The sequence below is a fragment of the Chlamydotis macqueenii genome, chromosome 5 (genome assembly GCF_036417535.1).
Source record: "Chlamydotis macqueenii isolate bChlMac1 chromosome 5, bChlMac1.mat, whole genome shotgun sequence".
Lineage (NCBI taxonomy): Eukaryota > Metazoa > Chordata > Aves > Otidiformes > Otididae > Chlamydotis > Chlamydotis macqueenii.
Window position 1 is genome coordinate 20,069,467 of NC_141560.1, and position 18,994 is coordinate 20,088,460.

The following is an 18,994-nucleotide window of genomic DNA, read 5'->3' on the forward strand; positions in this document are numbered from 1 at the left end:
TGGGTCCTGTCTAAGTTGGTGCAGGCACTCTAGTTTGTAACTTCAGTCCAGAGATACTCCCGTTACATAGGAGACAGATTGAGCGTAGGATGCTGCAGAAGTGTGTAGCTGTCCTGTAGTTACATTGCTTCCAGAACTTAGTTAAGAAGCTGGCAGGGAACTAAGCCCTTTGGACTTAGTTCTCTGTGCATGTCCCTTGTTGAATGCCATAGGTCTGCCCTGTAAGTGTAGGTAGATCACTATCTGGCTGATGGTCACCTAAGGACCTTATGGGATAGGCAGAAATATTTAAGGGATGGGCTTTCAAAGCTTATTACTTTTGATTATACCTGAACAAAAATTGCTGGCCTTGGTCCTTCGAAAATGCTGCTGTGGAAAAGTGAATAAATGGGAATTTATAATGAGGATCCCTTCATCACCGTATGAAAGGTGGTGAGAATAAGTAGAGAGGTAGGGAGTAGAGAGAAAAGTTATTAAGGAATTAGTCTTTAAAAGCTGCTTGCTAATGAGAAGCATCCTAATAATCATAATAGAGTAACATCAGACCGTGAAAGGCAATTGAAACAACTTTTTGTATGCTTGATAGGAATCTGCTTGGAAAAGAATTGTAGAGAAATATAATCATTATTGGATTAGCATGTTCTGTGGAGAGGAATTAATGGAACTAGAAAAAAGATGACAAGAATTTTCTTTTCTTTTCTTATCAAATTTCTATCCTTGGTTGCATAGAGGGTTCATCCTTTGAGTAGCTCAGCACTCAAGAAGGTATTATGCTTGTCCCTGGAAAAGATTTGTCTGCTTCATGCTTGGGATCTTACTGGAGAAATTAAAAAAACATGAGCTAGTGAACCAGATAAAAGCTTTTCTTCACAGAGAAACCAGAAACAGTCTGTTTGGTTCCTGTCTCCTCATCAGCTGCACTAGCTCCCAGCTATTTTGTTGCCTGTGGGCATAACTAGACTTTTTCTTGATAAAATTGTCTTAATTAGTGATCAAAGTACCTAACACATTGGTGAAGGCTGGCATGTACTCACTCATGCACCAAGGAGGATCAGATATGTGAGTATCTGGGCACAGTGAGGACCACCTGCACCCCAGGGGACAGGGAGCAGGCAGCTGTGGACCCCACCACTGTGAGCCAGGGAGGATGGCAGCCAGGGGCATCCCCCAGCCTGGACTATGGGGGATGGGGACAGGCTGAGGCTGGGCCAGGACATCAACCCACAGATCAGGCCTCAGCTCGTCAGGGCCTATGGCTGGGCAGGGCAGGGCAGGGCAATATTGTTGATTTTATCCATAAAGAAGAGATACTATTTCGATCTTATGTTGTGAGGGGGAACTTTTGACACTTGGTGAGACAAGTTAGTGATCACTATACTTTTCTTTGGACTTTGAGTCCTGTATGTTAGCTACTAGGCAGCCAAGGTGGGCCCATGCCTCATAGCCTTTACATATGGCTGCCTGAATAGCAACAAACAGGTGGAACTGATAAATTCCAGATTGAGGTGGAATCTGTATTGCACTCTCTTTGGGAACACAGGATTCAGTCATCCCGGTATCACCACATATGCTAGGCTTTTGCTGTGGTATTTACCTTCAATTCCATGTAGATTTGCCAGATCATGTCTTTTTGGTTACAGAGGGACTCTAGTGTGTTGATACCAAAGGGGCCAAGAGTAAAATACACCTCTGTACAATGATAGAGATCCAAGCTGAAAATTATGATCAGAAATATATGTTTTTTTAAAAAAATAATACTGCGTACTTGGATTTACTTCGGTAGTTTTGTCATTTCCTTCTCTTCTATCTGCCTGTTGGCTTTAGAACACATCCATTACTTGAACAGCAAGAAAGACAATTTCAGCCCTTTGAGATATTCCAAGTTATTGCCTTCCCTGAACGTGTGGCATTTCAAAAGACAAATTACTGCAGATTAATAATTATTCATCAAAGAAGAATGCTTTTTGAATTAATAAAGAATACTGTAAAAATATTGTGCACTGTCCATGTAACTCCTCTTGAGAAAGAAGAAAGGATCAGGAAAAGAATAAATGTGAAATAGCTATGGGTACTTTGATGACCTGTTACTTTTGATGATGCTTCAACTATAAAAATACCTGAAACTACTAGTTTAAAATGCCTCAAATGTGGAAGGTTTGCCAACAGAGCAGTTAGCACTCTGGAAATTGGTTCTTTCCCTACTCCAAGACAGCCTGAGGATGCAGCTCTTCAGGTTATGCTGCAAAGCCTATCTGAAGTTTCACAGATGGGAAACTGTTGTAAAATTTCATGTTCTGTGTGAGCTGGGAGAGTCTTGTTTGAGTTTTCTGTCGTTCTTCATCTAGCAGGATACTTCTGTGTAGGTGGGCTTGTGGTGGTGGTAGTAAGGCATCCTTTACTCATCGCATGACCTGAAGTTGCATATTTAAGTGCTGCTAACTGCAGGGCTGCACCCCTGTTTACTGCTCCCTTTCTGTCCTCCATCACTGAATGCCAAATACCATGTATTAAAAGATAGCATTGGGATAGTTGGATATTTATAAATGAATGATATCAGCCAAGCTTTAATGAAAAAATGAATCTGTTCTGGATGAGAAGGCAGTCTGAGAAGCTCAAAGCTACCTAAGGCAACATGATGCTCCTTCACTTCAGAGGTTAGTACTTGGCCCTAATAGGCTTGCTGAACTGTGTAAACTCAAATGTGATTAAAGTGTTGTAATTAGCTTGCTGACATTCACACACTCAAGAGGAAGGCAAGCAGCATTCCTTGGCAGAAGCAACATGCCGGGGTAGCTGATAGTGTGTCATGGCCTATTTAAACAGGCAACCTGTCTGTTATGCCGATTTACACTCTTCTGGGTAAACAAACAAGTGATCTCTGCTTTCACAGCACCTGCAATATGCCAGCAACTGGTGCAGAAGCCCTTTCAAAGGGTTTGGTCCTAAACTCTTCCTTTCTCTATATCCTGTTTTTTTTGAGGTATGGACAGGTGCTGAGGAACCCTGGCTTTCTGTCCACATGAAATGCAACCAGTCCAGTCTGGAGCTTGCTCATGTTGTAATTTCACATCAGCTTAGCAGCTCTACTGTTAGAAAAGGCTTCCCGTACTGATCTCTTTAGATATACTTGGCCTCTGTTCTTGCCCGTGCACCTCTTCTCCTACTCCTTTCCTTTTTGCGGGGCAATGCTATGAATAACTAAAAACTGGGCAGCAGATTAGCTGAAACTAGCCCAAGGGAAAAAATATGCTAGAGGAATATTTGTGATGCTGAAGTCAGTTGGAAATATAGGCAAAAAATGAATGAGCAGAAGTGCAAAATGGAATGGAAAGAAAAGGAAAAATGGGATAAATGAGCCATCAGAGGGTAGAGGTGAATGAGGAGAAAAATGTCTCATGAATGCTAGGGACAGAAGAGGTGTTAAAAGGATGTATTTAAAAGTCAGTGCTAAAAGCACAAGAGAATATGAGGATATGGAGAAGATCAGGAGAGAAATAATGGACATGAACAGATGAGAAGTGGAGCAACAGTAAAATAAAATGGTTAACCTTGCTTTGCACATGGACTGTATAGAAAATGCGAAATAAAAAATCACAATGACAATTCATAGATCGTAAGTCAGGGAAAAGAGAAGTGGTTAAAGAAATGGAATACAAAAAGCCAAAACAAACCTGTATTGATAGGTGGGAATTCTGTGTTGAACAAAGTCGAAGAAGAAGAGGATGTAAGAGGCAATGCATTGCCTCTGCTGTTGAGCTCAGCAATATGTTCACTGAAATAAACAAGGCTAAAGGCTAGTGGCAATATTTAGAAGGAGGAGCAAATATCAGAGTGAGAGAGAAGGGGAAAATCTGGCAGTAGTGTGAGTAGCATGGTAACAGCAGCATGAAGTGAGATTGGAGCAGAACGGGAGAAAAGCAGAGTTGGAAATGGTAAGAGGCAGAAAGAGAGAAGCTTGGTTCTTTTGCACTGGTTTTATGGAAATTAATCTCAGTTGGGAACATTTAGGAAGGAAAGGTTTACTTTGAAAGGCAGTCATTTTAGCTGGTGTTGCAGAGTGAGGTCTGAATTGCTCTACAATGGGAACAGATTGCATGAGATCTACAAGCAACTAGAGAATACGTACCAAAGGGCATCTCAAAAGTGAACTTAGAGCAATTCTGCTGAATGTGCCAGATGCTGATGAGAGATTTATTTCTGTACTTTGGAGGCTGATGTATTTAGCTCTGTCTTCTTGGGACTGTGAAGCTGCAATGAAAGGCAAATGGGTATGTCCCCAAGATACACTATGGTGCATTTTTAGAAATTCCTGAGCAAACATTCAGCAGGCTGATATGTCTGCCTGGTTTGCTTCAGTGCTGCGTGAAACACAGGACAGTTACCTGGAAGCAGTATCGCTACCTCAGCTTCTCTTCTGGATTTAGTTCATTCAAGCACTAGCTAGGAGTCTCTGTACCATGCTATATTTGTGGACATGCGATCATGTCCAGTGTGGCAACTGGGAAGTCCTAGCTAATCACAAAGTTGTTTTATGATGTTTCCATAGCTATCGTATTTGTTAATTTCAAATGGGATATAGAGATCCTATTTTTTTTTTCTTTAGTTGGCATAAAATATAAAGAACTTAATCAATTTTTAATTGTCTGAGAATGAAAATCCTTTGCTGACTAGCTTCTGTTGACTTCACAAACATTATTTCTGGTTACCACCCTTCTTACTGGTTCTAACATCAGCTATTCCCATTGGGGAATTTTTCCTTTGGCAGTTATTACTAGAGGAACAATATTTATGGATCCCTTTGGGATGTCAGTCCTCTACTTCTCATTTGCTTTGTATCTTTTGTCATTTGTCTATGCATTGTATCTTTCTTCCACCTTAACAGATATTTAGTTCAGTTGTATATTCAGCTCTTGTGTACAGAGAATGCCACTATGAGTGGGTATTAAAAAGTTTAAATCTAAGCTGTTCTCATGGTCCTAGATATTTCACTTTGGAGCCTATACTGACTTGCACAGGATATGGTAAGGCATGCATAAGGCTGATTTGTTGTCTCTTTCTTTGCAGCATGCTATTGATGCTGATAATGCAGGAGTCAGTCCCATAGGAAATTCCTCTAACAACAGCAGTCATTGGGACCTCGGAAGTGCCTTTTTCTTTGCTGGAACAGTCATCACAACAATAGGTATGTTTATTGTTTATCTTTTAAAATACATAGTCACACTGAGACCTGGATAATGAAATAAATTTGAGGAAAGTAGATCACAAAGAAATAAAGTGGCAGAACTGTATTCTTCTCAGTTCTTAGAAGGCATGCCTCTGGTATATGTCAATGGCACCTAGCCTCTGCATAAATGTCCGAAGCTGTTTACACAATTAGGGTAGAATTGGAGTGCTGAACTGAAAACAAGTAGTACTGATGTTGCTAAGGCTTTACAACCCTGTTCTTGATGTAGATGCAGATGGTCTTAATTTTCACTAAAATAGAACCAATACCTGATGAAATAACTATTCTATCGTTGCTGGGAATTTGAATTTTAATATTATAGCTGAACTTACTCATAAGGGTAACCTTCTTTCAAGTTTTTAAAGTACATCAATTAATATTGGCTTATGCACTGGAGTTTGATATAAGTAATTCTTCTCATATTCTACTCCTTGGAACTAGAGTATCACAACCCTTAAGATCCTTCCTTACTTTTATACTAATAATCGGAAGGAATTCCATGAATTGTACATTGTGTAAAAAACTCCAGTTTTTTTCCATTTTATAATTCGCAGTCTTGAAATACTGACACATTTCTCTGTATTAGATTAAGTTTATCCTGAACTACTCCATTTACTTTTCTTAAACCACTAATTTTAATAAGTTCATTATTCGGGCCCTTATCATCTGTCCCACCTATACATTGTGTCCAATGTATTTAGTCACTTGATCTCTGAATGCTGGCTTTAGATATGCTAAGGTTTTTATCCTCTCCTCTGTGAGTCAGTTTCTCTTTTGGAGATTGTTCAAGCTGCTGGGGTTTCAGAAGATGTTCTGAAGGAAAAAAATGATAAACTGTTAACATTGATGATAAAATTAATCTGCTGATATGAAGTTCTGATTTTGTTTTGGAAATCACTGGCAAATTGTTACTTTTTGTTTGCATTGTCTTTGAGTGTTCTTCTGATTAAATACTGGATAAAGTACTTCTCTGTATTACAACTGTGATGCACACACTGATGACTGTGTAGACAAATAATCTGATAACCACATAACCCTTCATTAAAGTGTGAGAATCTGACAGGATTCTGCAAGTTCTTTATGCAGATAATACAACAAAAAAAAAATCCTGTGGCCATTACAAGACTTGCTGTGGTGATCATCTCAAACAGTGGACTCTGTGCCTTTAGCTCTGCTTTTTCTTTGTTATCAGAGTGAGGATGAAAGAGCAATTGCAAAGAGCGTGCTCCTCCCTGTGCTCCTCTATATACTAAGCTACATTACCGTGTATTTTTAACTGTAGTATAAAACCAGCGGGTGGCAAGAAAGAAAACATTTCTGAATCAAATGTAAGAAAACCCTCCCTTAATATTTGTTTAGTCAATAGACCCAAGTGACAGGCTTTTAAATTACCGATTAAAATAAATGCCACTATGTAGGCATAGTTATGTAGGCATATTCATTGACATCTGCTATTTAAATAACTTGTTGAAAAGAGCTTGGCTTTTTGCCCATATTTGCTTTAAATTCTCCATGAATGAGATTTTTATAGGCTGCATAAGGTCTATGTATTGTGTCTGGGCATCAGAATTATTTTATTTTATCCACTAGAGCCCTGTTAGGGCTCCTCTTACGCAGACACTCAGCAGACTACCTGGTTAACCTCAGTCCCCTGATCTGTGGAGCCTGGATTTTCTTGGACTTGTAAGAGAAATCTGGGATCATGGCTGCAGCCATGAAAAGAACTGTGGGTTGGGGTGAGGGAGTATTGTGTGTCAGAGTAGTCCTTTTATCATCCCATGAGAGAGAGATATATCCAGTGCCAGTGTCACAAACCTAATGGGATTAGGAGCTGGGAGCCCAACCTTAATCCCTAAGGACCAGGAGGAATTGCTGTAGATGAAGCAGACACTCTTTTAGATCTCTGTCTCTCTGGATGCTCCATGTGTCCACAGTTTCATCAATGGTTTGTGATTGTGTGATCATTTTTAATATTCAAATAATTATGTATAGTCAGAATACAAATCTCTACAACATTTTAATAAAGATACCAGATCTTAAGTAAAAAGGTGCAAATATTGCTGCCACAATTATTTTTTTCCTCTTTAATATGTTAACAGAAATACCATGGCTATTGGAGTCATAATACTCTATGTTCCTAAGGTTAAATTCACACGGGTGGTGCGGGAAACGGAAAAAATACCTGAACAAACTGTGATGACTACGTGTAGTTTACTGCATAGGGCAGGTGGAGAGCTGCCTTTCTGCCAGTATCAGATGTTCCCAATATTTTATCTGGAGTTACAAAGCTGGGAGTCGGAACCAAACATGCCCAAACATACTTGGGCCAAAATGAAAGTTTTCACTCAGAATATGCAGTTAGATAATTATGTCTTGGTCAGAATCTGTCATCTTTTCAATAGCCCCAGGTTACCCTAACAGAGGATGGAAGGTATGTACCTTTATCAATAACGATTTTTAAATACAAATGGAGTAAAATGTTCAGAGGGAAAGTTTAAAAACTTCCTAGTTAAAAGTAAGTTAAAAAACCCTCATGAAATATAAATGTCAGGCTCTTTATTGTCAAATTGAAAGGGGAACTGAGTAAAGAGTTCAAGGGCAGATTTTTGTAGTACAGTTGTGGGTACAGTTTGGAGGCTGCAGTGTAACTAGTCAGTGTGATGAGGGGCTGAGGAAATTATGAGCTAACCATTGAAAATGAGCCTTGTCAGATGAATCACACTCCTATCAGGAAGTCATTGGCACAGCCCAAGAGGAACATCAGTGTGCAGGCACCAGGCCAGCACAGAGGTTTTTGTGCTGTGATAAATCAAGCTAGATTAATTAATCAAACAACAGCTTTAGATAGAACCTGACTCTATAAAAAATACGGGTAGCTGAGGCTACAAGAACAACTAAATCACAGGTGATAGCTCGCCTGGGAAATGACATCATGCCATGGAAGGTCTGTAGATAGGAATTACATGTGGAACAAAGGTATGCCTGCAGAAAAAGCAGTTTTTCTAAACCCATTAATTTTTCTAAAAAGCCATGCATAAGTTCTGAGAGTCTGACAATTGTTTTTCTCCTCAGGATATGGGAACATTGCCCCAAGCACTGTTGGAGGCAAGGTTTTCTGCATCTTGTATGCCATCTTTGGGATTCCACTGTTTGGCTTCTTGCTGGCTGGGATTGGAGATCAACTTGGAACCATCTTTGGGAAGGGTATTGCAAGGGTGGAAAAAGTTTTCAGAGTAAGTTCACTGTCAGTTTTTTGCTTGTGTTGTATAAGTTGCCTTTAATTCTGTTACTATTACCTGCAGTCCTTTTTACATGTTGGGCACCATGAAATATTTACATGTCTAGTTGAGATGATGCTTAATGTCCTTAGAGGCCTCTGTAGTAAGTGGAGAGAAAGAGGCTTCTCTAGATGGTGATGCAGAGGCTATAGATCAGGCTCTGAATTTCATTCTTGAGGCTATCTCTGGGGAATGTATCTCCTAAGCTAGATTTTTTACCAGGTAAGGTTGTAAAACAGCCTTCAAAACACAACAGGTTACTTCGGACATGTACATCAATTGACTGAAAACAGAGAGAAGGTAGTGCAACTTCTGGAGGAATAGAGATGCAGAGTAGGTCCTGACTGTATTACTAGTAAGCCTAAAAGACTTGGAAAGCAGGGTTACTGGAGTGAATGTGAACTTGGGAAGAGAGATGGCTGAGTGATGTGCGTTCACTGCAAGAGGACAGATCTGGAGTAGATCTGCAGCTGCAAAAACTGGCCTAATGCCACTGACTGGAATCGCCTTCACAGTATTTACCTGCCCTGGCTACCATGGATCCATCCTACACTAGATTTCTGTATAGACTTTCTTATATGTAATTTCCCTTCATGTTGCCATTACCCTCTACTTTTGAGTCTGTATCATTGTGAGCAGTTCCTTTGCAAGCAGTGCTGCAGACCTGGCAAATGCCGTTCTGCTAATTTGCCGATGGTTCACTTCAGGGATTCTCTCTTTGAAGCAGAAAGTGACCTGTGTGATGCTTCTCATGGAGGCGGCATAACTGGAGGTAAGTCTTTCCAGGGATGGAGTGGATGAGAACCTGTCCAAACTGGTTAGTTTAATAGGCCTGTATTTCTAAGACATTCCCACAGATGAAAGCAAATCACTTGTAACTGTTTTTGAAAGGAAGTAATTGAGTATTAGACTGGAGTATGAACAATTTTCCTTTTTTATTAAATTACTGTGAAGTATCCCAGACCAGCCATAAGGAGTATCTCTCAGGCTAAATGTGGAAAAAGGTGACTAGTGATTATGGGTGAGTGAGCATATGCATGCCTGACTAGAGAGCACTTGAAAATGGCCTACATTTTCATGAGATTAAAATAAGGTTATTGAAAGGTGTCTCAGATTGGGCCTGCAAAAACAGAAGTAGCTAAGATCCCTCGTTTCTTTTTTTTACCTAGCTTCTTATTATACCTGCTTCACTTCAAAGGACTCTGAACCTTCTAGTCTGCTTCTGCTCAAGAATAACTACAATCTCAAAGTCGTTATATGAATTGAGTCAGAAAACCTTTGATGAATTGTCAGCTCTAGTATTGGCTTTCTGGGTGACATGGACAAGACCCTTAAACTGTCAGCATGATATTTTATGAATAAATAATATATGCTCTACTTAAAGTATTTTAAGACTCACGGATGAATGCTGATACTAATGTTTCATATAGAGTATAGCCTTTTGGCACGTAATGGGAGTTCTTTTGGTATTCAAAGTACTCCTTCCTTTTCCTGAGTTAATGCAGTTGCTTGTTGTTTATAACCATCTAAACTATTTATTTTCCTTTTTGGTATTTTGTCAGCTTCCAGAGCAATTTAGAGATTTGTGGTCACTTTGTTTAGCCAAGATGTATGTTTATTCCTTTTATTTTGATTCTCAAAAATCCATTATTTCTGTTCTTTTGTGATTTGTTGGACGAGGATATACATAATTTCCTTCAATATTCTGAGTAATGAGGTTCAGCTATTTGAAATATTCCTGATATAGTTTGCAATTTACATGCATCTTAGTAAATATTCTTAATATCATTGGTTTGACTATATATGGTTATTTACATAACATCTGACATATTATATATAATCATTAATGTATTATACATGATATATACTTTAAATTGTTAGCTAATGCAGAATATAATAATAATTGTAATATTAGTAATTATGTATTTTATTGTCACATTGTTTTTACATTGTTAGGCTCCATAAATGTTTGGACCTAATCAGATGAATCCACAAGTGGAGTAACAGTTCTTGATTTAATCTGGAGCAGTGAACAAAATTTAGTTCAATGTGTAACTCTTGTTTCTTACTTTGTAACTGTCTCCATAATGAACTCAAATTCAGCATGCTTGTGGGCATCGTAAAGCAACCTGCTACAACCTTTAAAGAGAGGACATAAAAATTAGGAGAATAGTTAGGAGGAAACTAAAAGGAACAAGCATAGGCCAAAAAGACACTAAAAAGCGTAATAAAATGTTGGGTGATGTGCCTCACAACTCTTTTGGAGCTAGCTGAGGAGTCACTGAGTGTGCATCAGTGATCTAATGATATAAAAAATTGAATTTCCAGAAAGCTTCTGACAAGTTTTCTCATCAAAGGCTATAAGGAAATGAAGCTGTGATGAGGTAAGAGAGAAAGTCTCACATGTCAGTACATGCTTAAAGGATAAATGGAGATTAGGACTAGATGGTAGCATTACCGGTATGATTCTACTGGAGTCTTTGCTGGGATCTCATTATTTTAATAGAGATGGCCCTGCAATGGGTCGGACAAGAAAATTAATATGCAAGTGACAGTGTCTGCAAATTATGTCTCTAGATGTCTCAGGATAGCTGAAATGGAAGCTGCAAAAGGATGATAACATGATAAATTGAATCAAATGTTGGTGATACACAATAGTATATATTTCTTAAGTCTGAGAAAAGAAATCCTAAAAATTCATATAGGAATAGCATCAAACTTCACTACTCCAAAAGGGACCTGCCTGAAAATAACACTGCGAAACTTAGCAGCAGTCAAAAAGGGAAAAAAGAGTGTCAGTAAAGGACTTGAAAACCGAAAGAGCATGTTACCACTGCACAAGTCCATGATGCACTTGCACCATGCATACCACGTGCAATTCTAATAATCTCGTTTAAAAAAGCAATTAACAGAAATGAAAATCAGTGCTAGATCTGCCCCCACAGGCCTTTTAGCTGAGTCTCTAAGATGGCATTCAGTAGGTACCTTTATTATTTGCCTTCTAGTGCATGCTCAAAGACAATTTGGACAGTCTAGCTTGTACCCTTGGGGAAGAGAATGGAAAGAAACTTTGCGTGTGCCCTGGACATTATAGTATATCAAGTTTCCATGTGCCTGTGCCTCGAGAATGTGCTTCTGTCTGTCTCCAGTTGCGTGTTTATCCCGTTCACCCTTAGGGATGTTACGCGGCTGGTGTCAGGGCAGCCAAGGGTTCCTGAAATCCTTGCAACTTTGTCATCATCTGTACAGGTGGATGGGATTTGAAGGCAACTTGATCTTGCATTGTGGTTAGAATCATTTTTGAGGCTAGGTAAGAGGCAATATGCGTACACTGGCAGGTGGGAAGGAGAGGAAGGTTTCTCTGTCGGCACAGCAGTCTTTTCACCCAACGCATTTCCTTAACAGGTCTCTTGCTCGATCCAACAGTGTAACTGTGAGCATAGAGCCCATGCCATGTAAGGGACATTTTGCCCCTGGCATTCCCCGACATAGCTGGAAAGATGAAAGGAAGATTCCTCCCAGAGGAGTTCTGCTAGTGCACTTCTGCTGCCTCTGACATGACCTCTGTGGAACCCGACTGAACCTACATTAATTAGCAGCAGAAATTAGAACCTAAAATTGCCACATTTAGCTATTGCAGTGATCAGCCTACACGTTCTGTGGGAATTTTAAGAACAATTTGAACTGAGAGATCTGCTCTTATCAAATACCCACTACCCCCACAGTACTGACAGAATATTTCAGCAGAGGAGCTGGACACCTGCCACTGCTCATTTGTAATCCAAAATGTTGCCACTATTTTGGTGTGTAGGTAACCAGGAAAACAACTATTCATTTGTGATGAGGTAGGGCTGGAAGTATTTAATTGCAAAATGATGCTTTTTAAAAACAAGAACTTTTCATGTACCATTTTAGGAAAGGGAGGCACTGGCAGAGTGACACTGGCTATGTGCTACTGGAGTAATCGTGTTTGGTACAAGTAAATAAACATCAACCAGGTCAGAGATGTAAACCAAAGCATCCCCCATGCAAGCTCTACCTACTCAGCTACTGATTATTCCTATATGTCCCATCTTCAATAATCTGGGGCAGAACCTGATTACTAGTCTGTTCTCACCTGCATGCCATGTGGTACCCCAGAAAATGCCTATGTACAGGGTCACCAGATTCAGTGTATGCACTGGTCACAAGCATTCAATATGTGAGTTTGGTGATGAATCAGTGCTCCCAGCCCATCCGAGAAAACCATATATGCACTCAAAATCTAATTAAAAAGTTGATAATTCTTATAAATAATTTTTACCTGGAAAAGCTTTCCAGACGCTACAGAAATGAAATATGCATTCCAAGGTGACATAAAACCATAAAAGTATTATTGTTATTTTGCATATGTAAGGGATCTTATGAACAACCTGAGACTGTTTCTATAATAAACAGCAGAACAAACCCCATTCTTTTGGCTTGCTCTGTGCACATAGAGGCTGCAAGCATCTAAAGATAGAAAGGAAAGTACTCCATAGGCAGAGTGCACAGAACAGAGTGACAGAACACAGCAGCTGTCATTATCATTAGTTAAATATAGGCTACATTCAGATAGTCTTCATTCAAACCTTGTAACAAGTGTTTAGATTCTCAGTGGAACTAGATGGAATGAAAATAACCCAACAGATCTTCCCTCACCCTGCAGTTCAGTACAGATGCAGGCATTCGGTCTGGGCACAACATGCTTCTGAGAGCACTCCAGGATTTTCTGGCTTCTAAGGTGAAGCCACTGTGAACAGTACCTGGACTTGGTTACTGCTTTCATTCCTCTGGCTTACAGCATGACGCTGAGGACAGGCCTGACAACACAGCTGGTAGGGTGTGAATTGCAGTACTGGGATGTGAGCAAGCAGCCAGAGACATGGATGCACCCCTGAAGCTCATGTCTCAAGAAAATACAGCACTTTGTACAGAAACACAATTCCTTTGTAAACAACTCACCTTCATTGAACCAGGGACCTGTTAGAACAGAATCTGCTACCTGTCTTTCAGGTTTTCAGCTTAGGGAACCTGTTTGCCCATCGATCTCTTCAGAAATGGTTTGCTCTAGATTTAAGAGACATGTCAAGTGTTATGAAAATTATGCACACTTTTTTTTTTTCTTTTTCTGATAGACAGCAATAGGCATTACCTTGATCTTGAAACAGTCTTACAAAAGTAGTTCTTAGTCAGAAGATGGGGCTGGGGCAGGAGGAAGACTCCCACTGAGCTGGTGGAAAGCTTTCTTCTAGCAACTGCCAAAGCTCTACCTTTCCTGCATTTCAGCTGCATTTCTGAGCAGATCAAGTGAATGGAAGACTGATGGAAAAGTTTCCTCTCCACTTCCTGACATTTAATAAAAATATACCAAAAATCAACACAAACTCTTTTGTTTTGTTTTATTGCATTTCATTACTAGCCATTATCAGTGTATTATTACATAAACTTCTCTAAAAATCCACTGAGACTATTAACACCCTATCTTTTATTTTTTAATATACTGTTATTCATTGTGATTTTCTGTAAGGAAAAAAGCTGCTTTTTTTTTTTTTTCTTATTATTATTTACTCAAGAACTTCCTCAGGGGAACAGTCCAGCACAGTGATCAATCTGCCATCTGCTGGCATCCTGTCTGTGGACAGAGGACAGAGGTATCAGGACGGGGTATGAAATTCAACCTACTTGGTGCACATAGACAGTATTATTCCAAAATGACACAAGATTTATGAGCTGAAATTTCAGTGTTCAGAGCTTAGCCTAACAGTTTCCTGGGTCGCTTCCACCAAAATAAAATGTCTGAGAAATAGAAAAAAAATCAGTCACCAGAAAGGAATCCTACATTTCCATAATCTAGTATGAATTTCTTATTGTTGCAGTAGAGACAGTAGATCTGATTACATCCTGTTATTGGTTATTAGCACTTTGATACCATAGAAGCCAGCCAGGAACTCAGTGCACTAAGACTCTGTGGAAACACTGATTTGTAAACAGCGTTTTTAAATGGATGGGAAAATATATAGGCAGAGAAGAGGATGTGATTGATAGTAGCAAATGGCAGGTTGGTTGTAAAGCAGAAGGTTTTGGAGGGAAGAAGCCAGATGGAAATTAAAGACGAAGTGAGGCTGAGAGGTTGGAAGAAGTGGTTAGGGACGATAGAAATTAAGTGAAGCTGATGTGAAGATACTGCTAGAACAATGGGAAACTAGGAGCAAACAGCCATTCAGTCAGGAGGAATACAAGGATGTTGTGAGGTTATGCAGGGAGAAAATTAGAAGGGCCAAAGCCAACTAGAACTTAGTCTGGCTACTGCTGTAAAAGACAATAGAAAATGTTTGTATAAATACATTAGCAACAAAAGAAAGGCTAAGGAGAATCGCCATCCTCTATTGGATAAGGAGGGAAACATAGTGACAAAGGATGAGGAAAAGGCTAAGGTACTTAATGCCTTCCTTGCTTCAGTCTTTAATATTAAGACCAGTTGTTCTCTGGGTACCCAGCCCCCTGCACTGGAAGACAGGGATGGAGAACAGAATGAAGACCCATAATCCGAGGGGAAATGGTTAGTGACCCGCTACACCACTTAGACATACACAAGTCTATGGAACCAGATGGCGTCCACCCAAGAGTACTGAGGGAGCTGGTGAAAGTGCTCACCAAGTCACATTCCATCGTTTATCAGCAGTCTTGGCTAACCAGGGTGATCCCAGTTGACTGGAGGTTCGCAAATGTGACTCCTATATACAAAACAGCCTGAAGGAGGATCTGGAGTTCTATAGGCCTGTCCTCAGTCTGACCTCAGTTATGGAGTAGGTAACCTTGAGTCCCATCACATGGCACGTATAGGACAACCAGGTGATCAGGTCTAGTCAACGTAGATTGATGAAAGGCAGGTCCTACTCAACTAACCTGATCTCCTTCTATGACAAGATGATCCACTTACTGGATGAGGGAAAGGATGTGGATGTTGTCTGCCTGGATTTTAGTAAAGCCTTTGACATCATTTCCCAACAGCATTCTGCTGGAGAAACTGGCTGCTGATCACTTGGACAGGCGTACTCTTTTCTGGGTAAAAAACTGGCTGGATGGCTGAGCCCAGAGAGTTGAGGTGAACAGAGTTAAATCTAGTTGGTGGCCAGTCACAAGCAGTGTTCCACAGGGCTAAGTTTTGTGGCCAGTCTTGTTTAATATCTTTATCAATGATCTGGATAAAGGGATTGAGTGCTCCCTCAGTAAATTTGCAGATGACACCAAGTTGGGTGGGAGTGTTGATCTGCTTGAGGGTAAAAAGGCTTTACAGAGGGATCTGGACAGGCTGGATCGATGGGCTGAGGTCAATTGTATGAGGTTCAACAAGGCCAAGTGCTGAGTCCTGCACTTGGGTCACAACAACCCCATGAAACACTACAGGCTTAGGGAAGAATGGCTGGAAAGATGCCTGGCAGAAAAGGACCTGGGGTGTTGGTTGGCAGCTGGCTGAACATGAGCCAGCAGTGTGCCCAGGTGGCCAAGAAGGCCAACAGCATTCTTGCTTGTATCAGGAATAGTGTGGCCAGCGGGAGTAGGGAAGCGATCATTCCCCTGTATTCAGCACTGGTGAAGCTGCACCTTGAATACTGTGTTCAGTTTTGGGCCTCTCACTACAAGAAAGACATTGAGGTGCTTGAGGGTGTCCAAAGAAGAGCAACAAAATTGGTGAAGGGTCTGGAAAACCAATCTTATGAGGAGCAGCTGAGGGAACTGGGATTGTTTAGTCTGGAGAAAAGGAGGCTGAGGGGAGACCTTATCGCTTTCTACAACTACCTGAAAGGAGGTTGTAGCAAGGTTGGTGTTGGTCTTATCTCCCATGTAATAAGCAATAGGACAAAAGGAAATGGCCTCAAGTTGCACTAGGGGAGGTTTTTGTTGGATATTAGAACAAATTTCTTCACCAAAAGGATTGTTAAGCACTGGAACAGGCTGCCTATGAAGGTAGTGGAGTCACCAGCCCTGGAGGTATTTAAAAGACCTGTAGGTGTGGCACTGAGGGACATGGTCTAGTGGTGAACTTGGCAGTGTTAGGCTAATGATTTGACTCGTTGATCTTAAGGGTCTTTTCCAACCCAAATGGTTCTACGATTCTATGGCAAAGGAAAATTTCCTTCATAATTCCCAGAATTCCCTTTCACCAGCAAACGTAATGTTTCATATGAGCTTGGTAAGTTACGTGCAGGAAAACTTTGAGGAAGAAATGATCCAAATGCTTTCCTAATATACAGGATCACCTTGTTACAGAAAGACCAAATATGATGTAGTCTTGGAGAGAAACATTATGCAGAGTGTAAAGTATGCTGACTTGAAACATTTTTCATTTGATTCCTGTGATTCTGTGCCTCTCTCGATAGTTGGGAATTTTGTTCTTTGAAGTTGCTTCTGTTTTTCTCCCCACGCAGCAGAATAGCTTGCTCAGGAAAAAAAATAACCTGTGTGGTGAGAGCTTGTACAGATAAAAAGAAGTGTTTTAGAGCTCTGATTTACAAGCTCAGAACAAATGGATGTAAGCCATCTCAGCTCACTATCTGTTCTTTTGCCTGTAACACCTTGAAGTTCCATCTAAGAGTCACAGTTCCCTGCACAAGTTTAAAAAGGAGGTGGTTGTAAGTCAACAAAGAGTTGATTTACGTGTGCAGATACTTAGGTGGTGTTTATATCAAGTAGGTATGCACCCGAATGTACATTTCAAATCCTGAAATTTAGGGATGATTTAAAATAAAACCTAGACCCAGGTCTGAATTTTGCAGTTAACACTAAGTTTATGGATACATGTGTGGCCAAATACTAGCAGAAGAGATCTGCAGACAGTGTGTTATCCTTCATAATCCTCATAAAGCATATTCGGCTGAACATGGACTTTATAATGTAAGAATAATAAAAAAATCTAGATACACTCTAGTTCTTGCCAGCAATACATCCACAGTGCCTTATGAATCTGATGAGCATTTTAATTTCATTTCCAGTTCCTCTGTTTTAAATCTGAAGACATGCTTTTTGTAAATTAGCTGATGATAAAAGTGAAATTAAGAAATGCAGGTACTGTAAGAATCCAGAAATTGCAGCAACTGTGTAGGCCGTATACAAAAAGCGTGGCAGAAAGAACAGCTTGGAAGAGCAATATACAGCAGCTAGCATACTGAACATGGACGCACCAGAGTCAGCAAATGCTCTGCTTCTGTTTAGTTCAGCTTGTCTTCCTCATCAGATTTTATTTAGACCAAAACGAACTGTCTTTAAAAACACAGTCAGTGCTGAGATGTTACACTCTTTGGAATCATTTATCTCTAGCAATTTAAGGCTGATGTGCTCGCCTTAGAAAATAAGACTTCAGCACAATGACTTTTTAAGCGTATGGAAATTCAAATAGTGTATCTCCCACCACACTGGAGGGAGTTGTGAACCACTTCTCATGGGTGCACTCCTCCTTCCATCCTCTTAAAAAGGATGTATGCAGAAAACAATAGGGTATGGCGAGGAAGGAGGTTTCAGGCCTTTCAAAAAATATTGTCTGACAACTGTTTAAGTCAAAATGCATGAGCACTCCTGAAATCCAGGACTTCAGTGTCAAGATGTGTGCTCAGGGTTGGAACACTCTGGGTGCATTCTTCTCTAGTTCATCAGTAACATAACTGTTACAAAGAGGACTGTTAGTGTCTCTGTACTCTACAAGTATATTCATCCCTCTGCTCGTTCCTGCCTGGACTCCTTCAATTGTTTTTCTTGGATGTAAAGCACTCCAGACCCAGGGCCATCTGGACACTTCGCTGTAGTGTGTCTAGCAATGGCAGAAGTGTGACTGTAGACTCTTCACAGTTGAACTGGAGGATAAAAGGCAGGAGAGGTAAATTTACAATGCCTGCCTCTGAAATAATTTCATCCGTGAGATACTGCAGGCCGCATCTTTTTTGATGTTTCTATTCGGTGCTTTAATTATGGTGACTGAAAGTTTTATTTTTGCTTTTGATCATCACCTGCTTTAGTAGTCCTTGTGCTCCGGTGCCAACAGAAGATACTAGCAAACAATAATCCTCTGGGTGAGCTAAACAACTAATGGCTGGGCTGTGACTTCATTACATGCAGTGACTCTTGACCCACTGGAGGCAAATTTGTCTATGAATTCTATTTTAGGCTCAACCACTGGCTTGCGATATGGTCTTGAATATGTTAATTTAACTCTTTGGATCATTCTCCCCCTCCATTGGATTTGAGCTGCAGGAGAGTATCTTTTTTCTGCCCAGTGCTGAGATAGTTTGTTAGTACTAACAAATTTAAGACAAAATATATGGATCCCAGCTTTTGGCATTTTATTTGATCTCACTGGGTATTTAATTCAGTTAGGGATGCTTACAGCAAATCTGCTTCAGGGTAACTTAAGTGCAGCAACCCTTCTGCTGATTTGTTCTTATCCACTGGTCTTTGTTGCTGAGTACAGCTTTAGAGT

General features: G+C 40.2%; 1 protein-coding gene across 1 annotated transcript in view; it reads left to right on the forward strand.

Moving 5' to 3' along the window:
- The window catches only part of KCNK10 (potassium two pore domain channel subfamily K member 10), a 70,063-nt gene that overhangs the window by 34,752 nt on the left and 16,317 nt on the right, over positions 1-18,994 (forward strand). The window contains exons 4-5 of the mRNA XM_086749005.1: positions 5,065-5,182; positions 8,297-8,457. Coding sequence (XP_086605131.1) covers positions 5,065-5,182; positions 8,297-8,457 — 279 coding nt within the window. The remainder of the gene's footprint in view (positions 1-5,064; positions 5,183-8,296; positions 8,458-18,994) is intronic.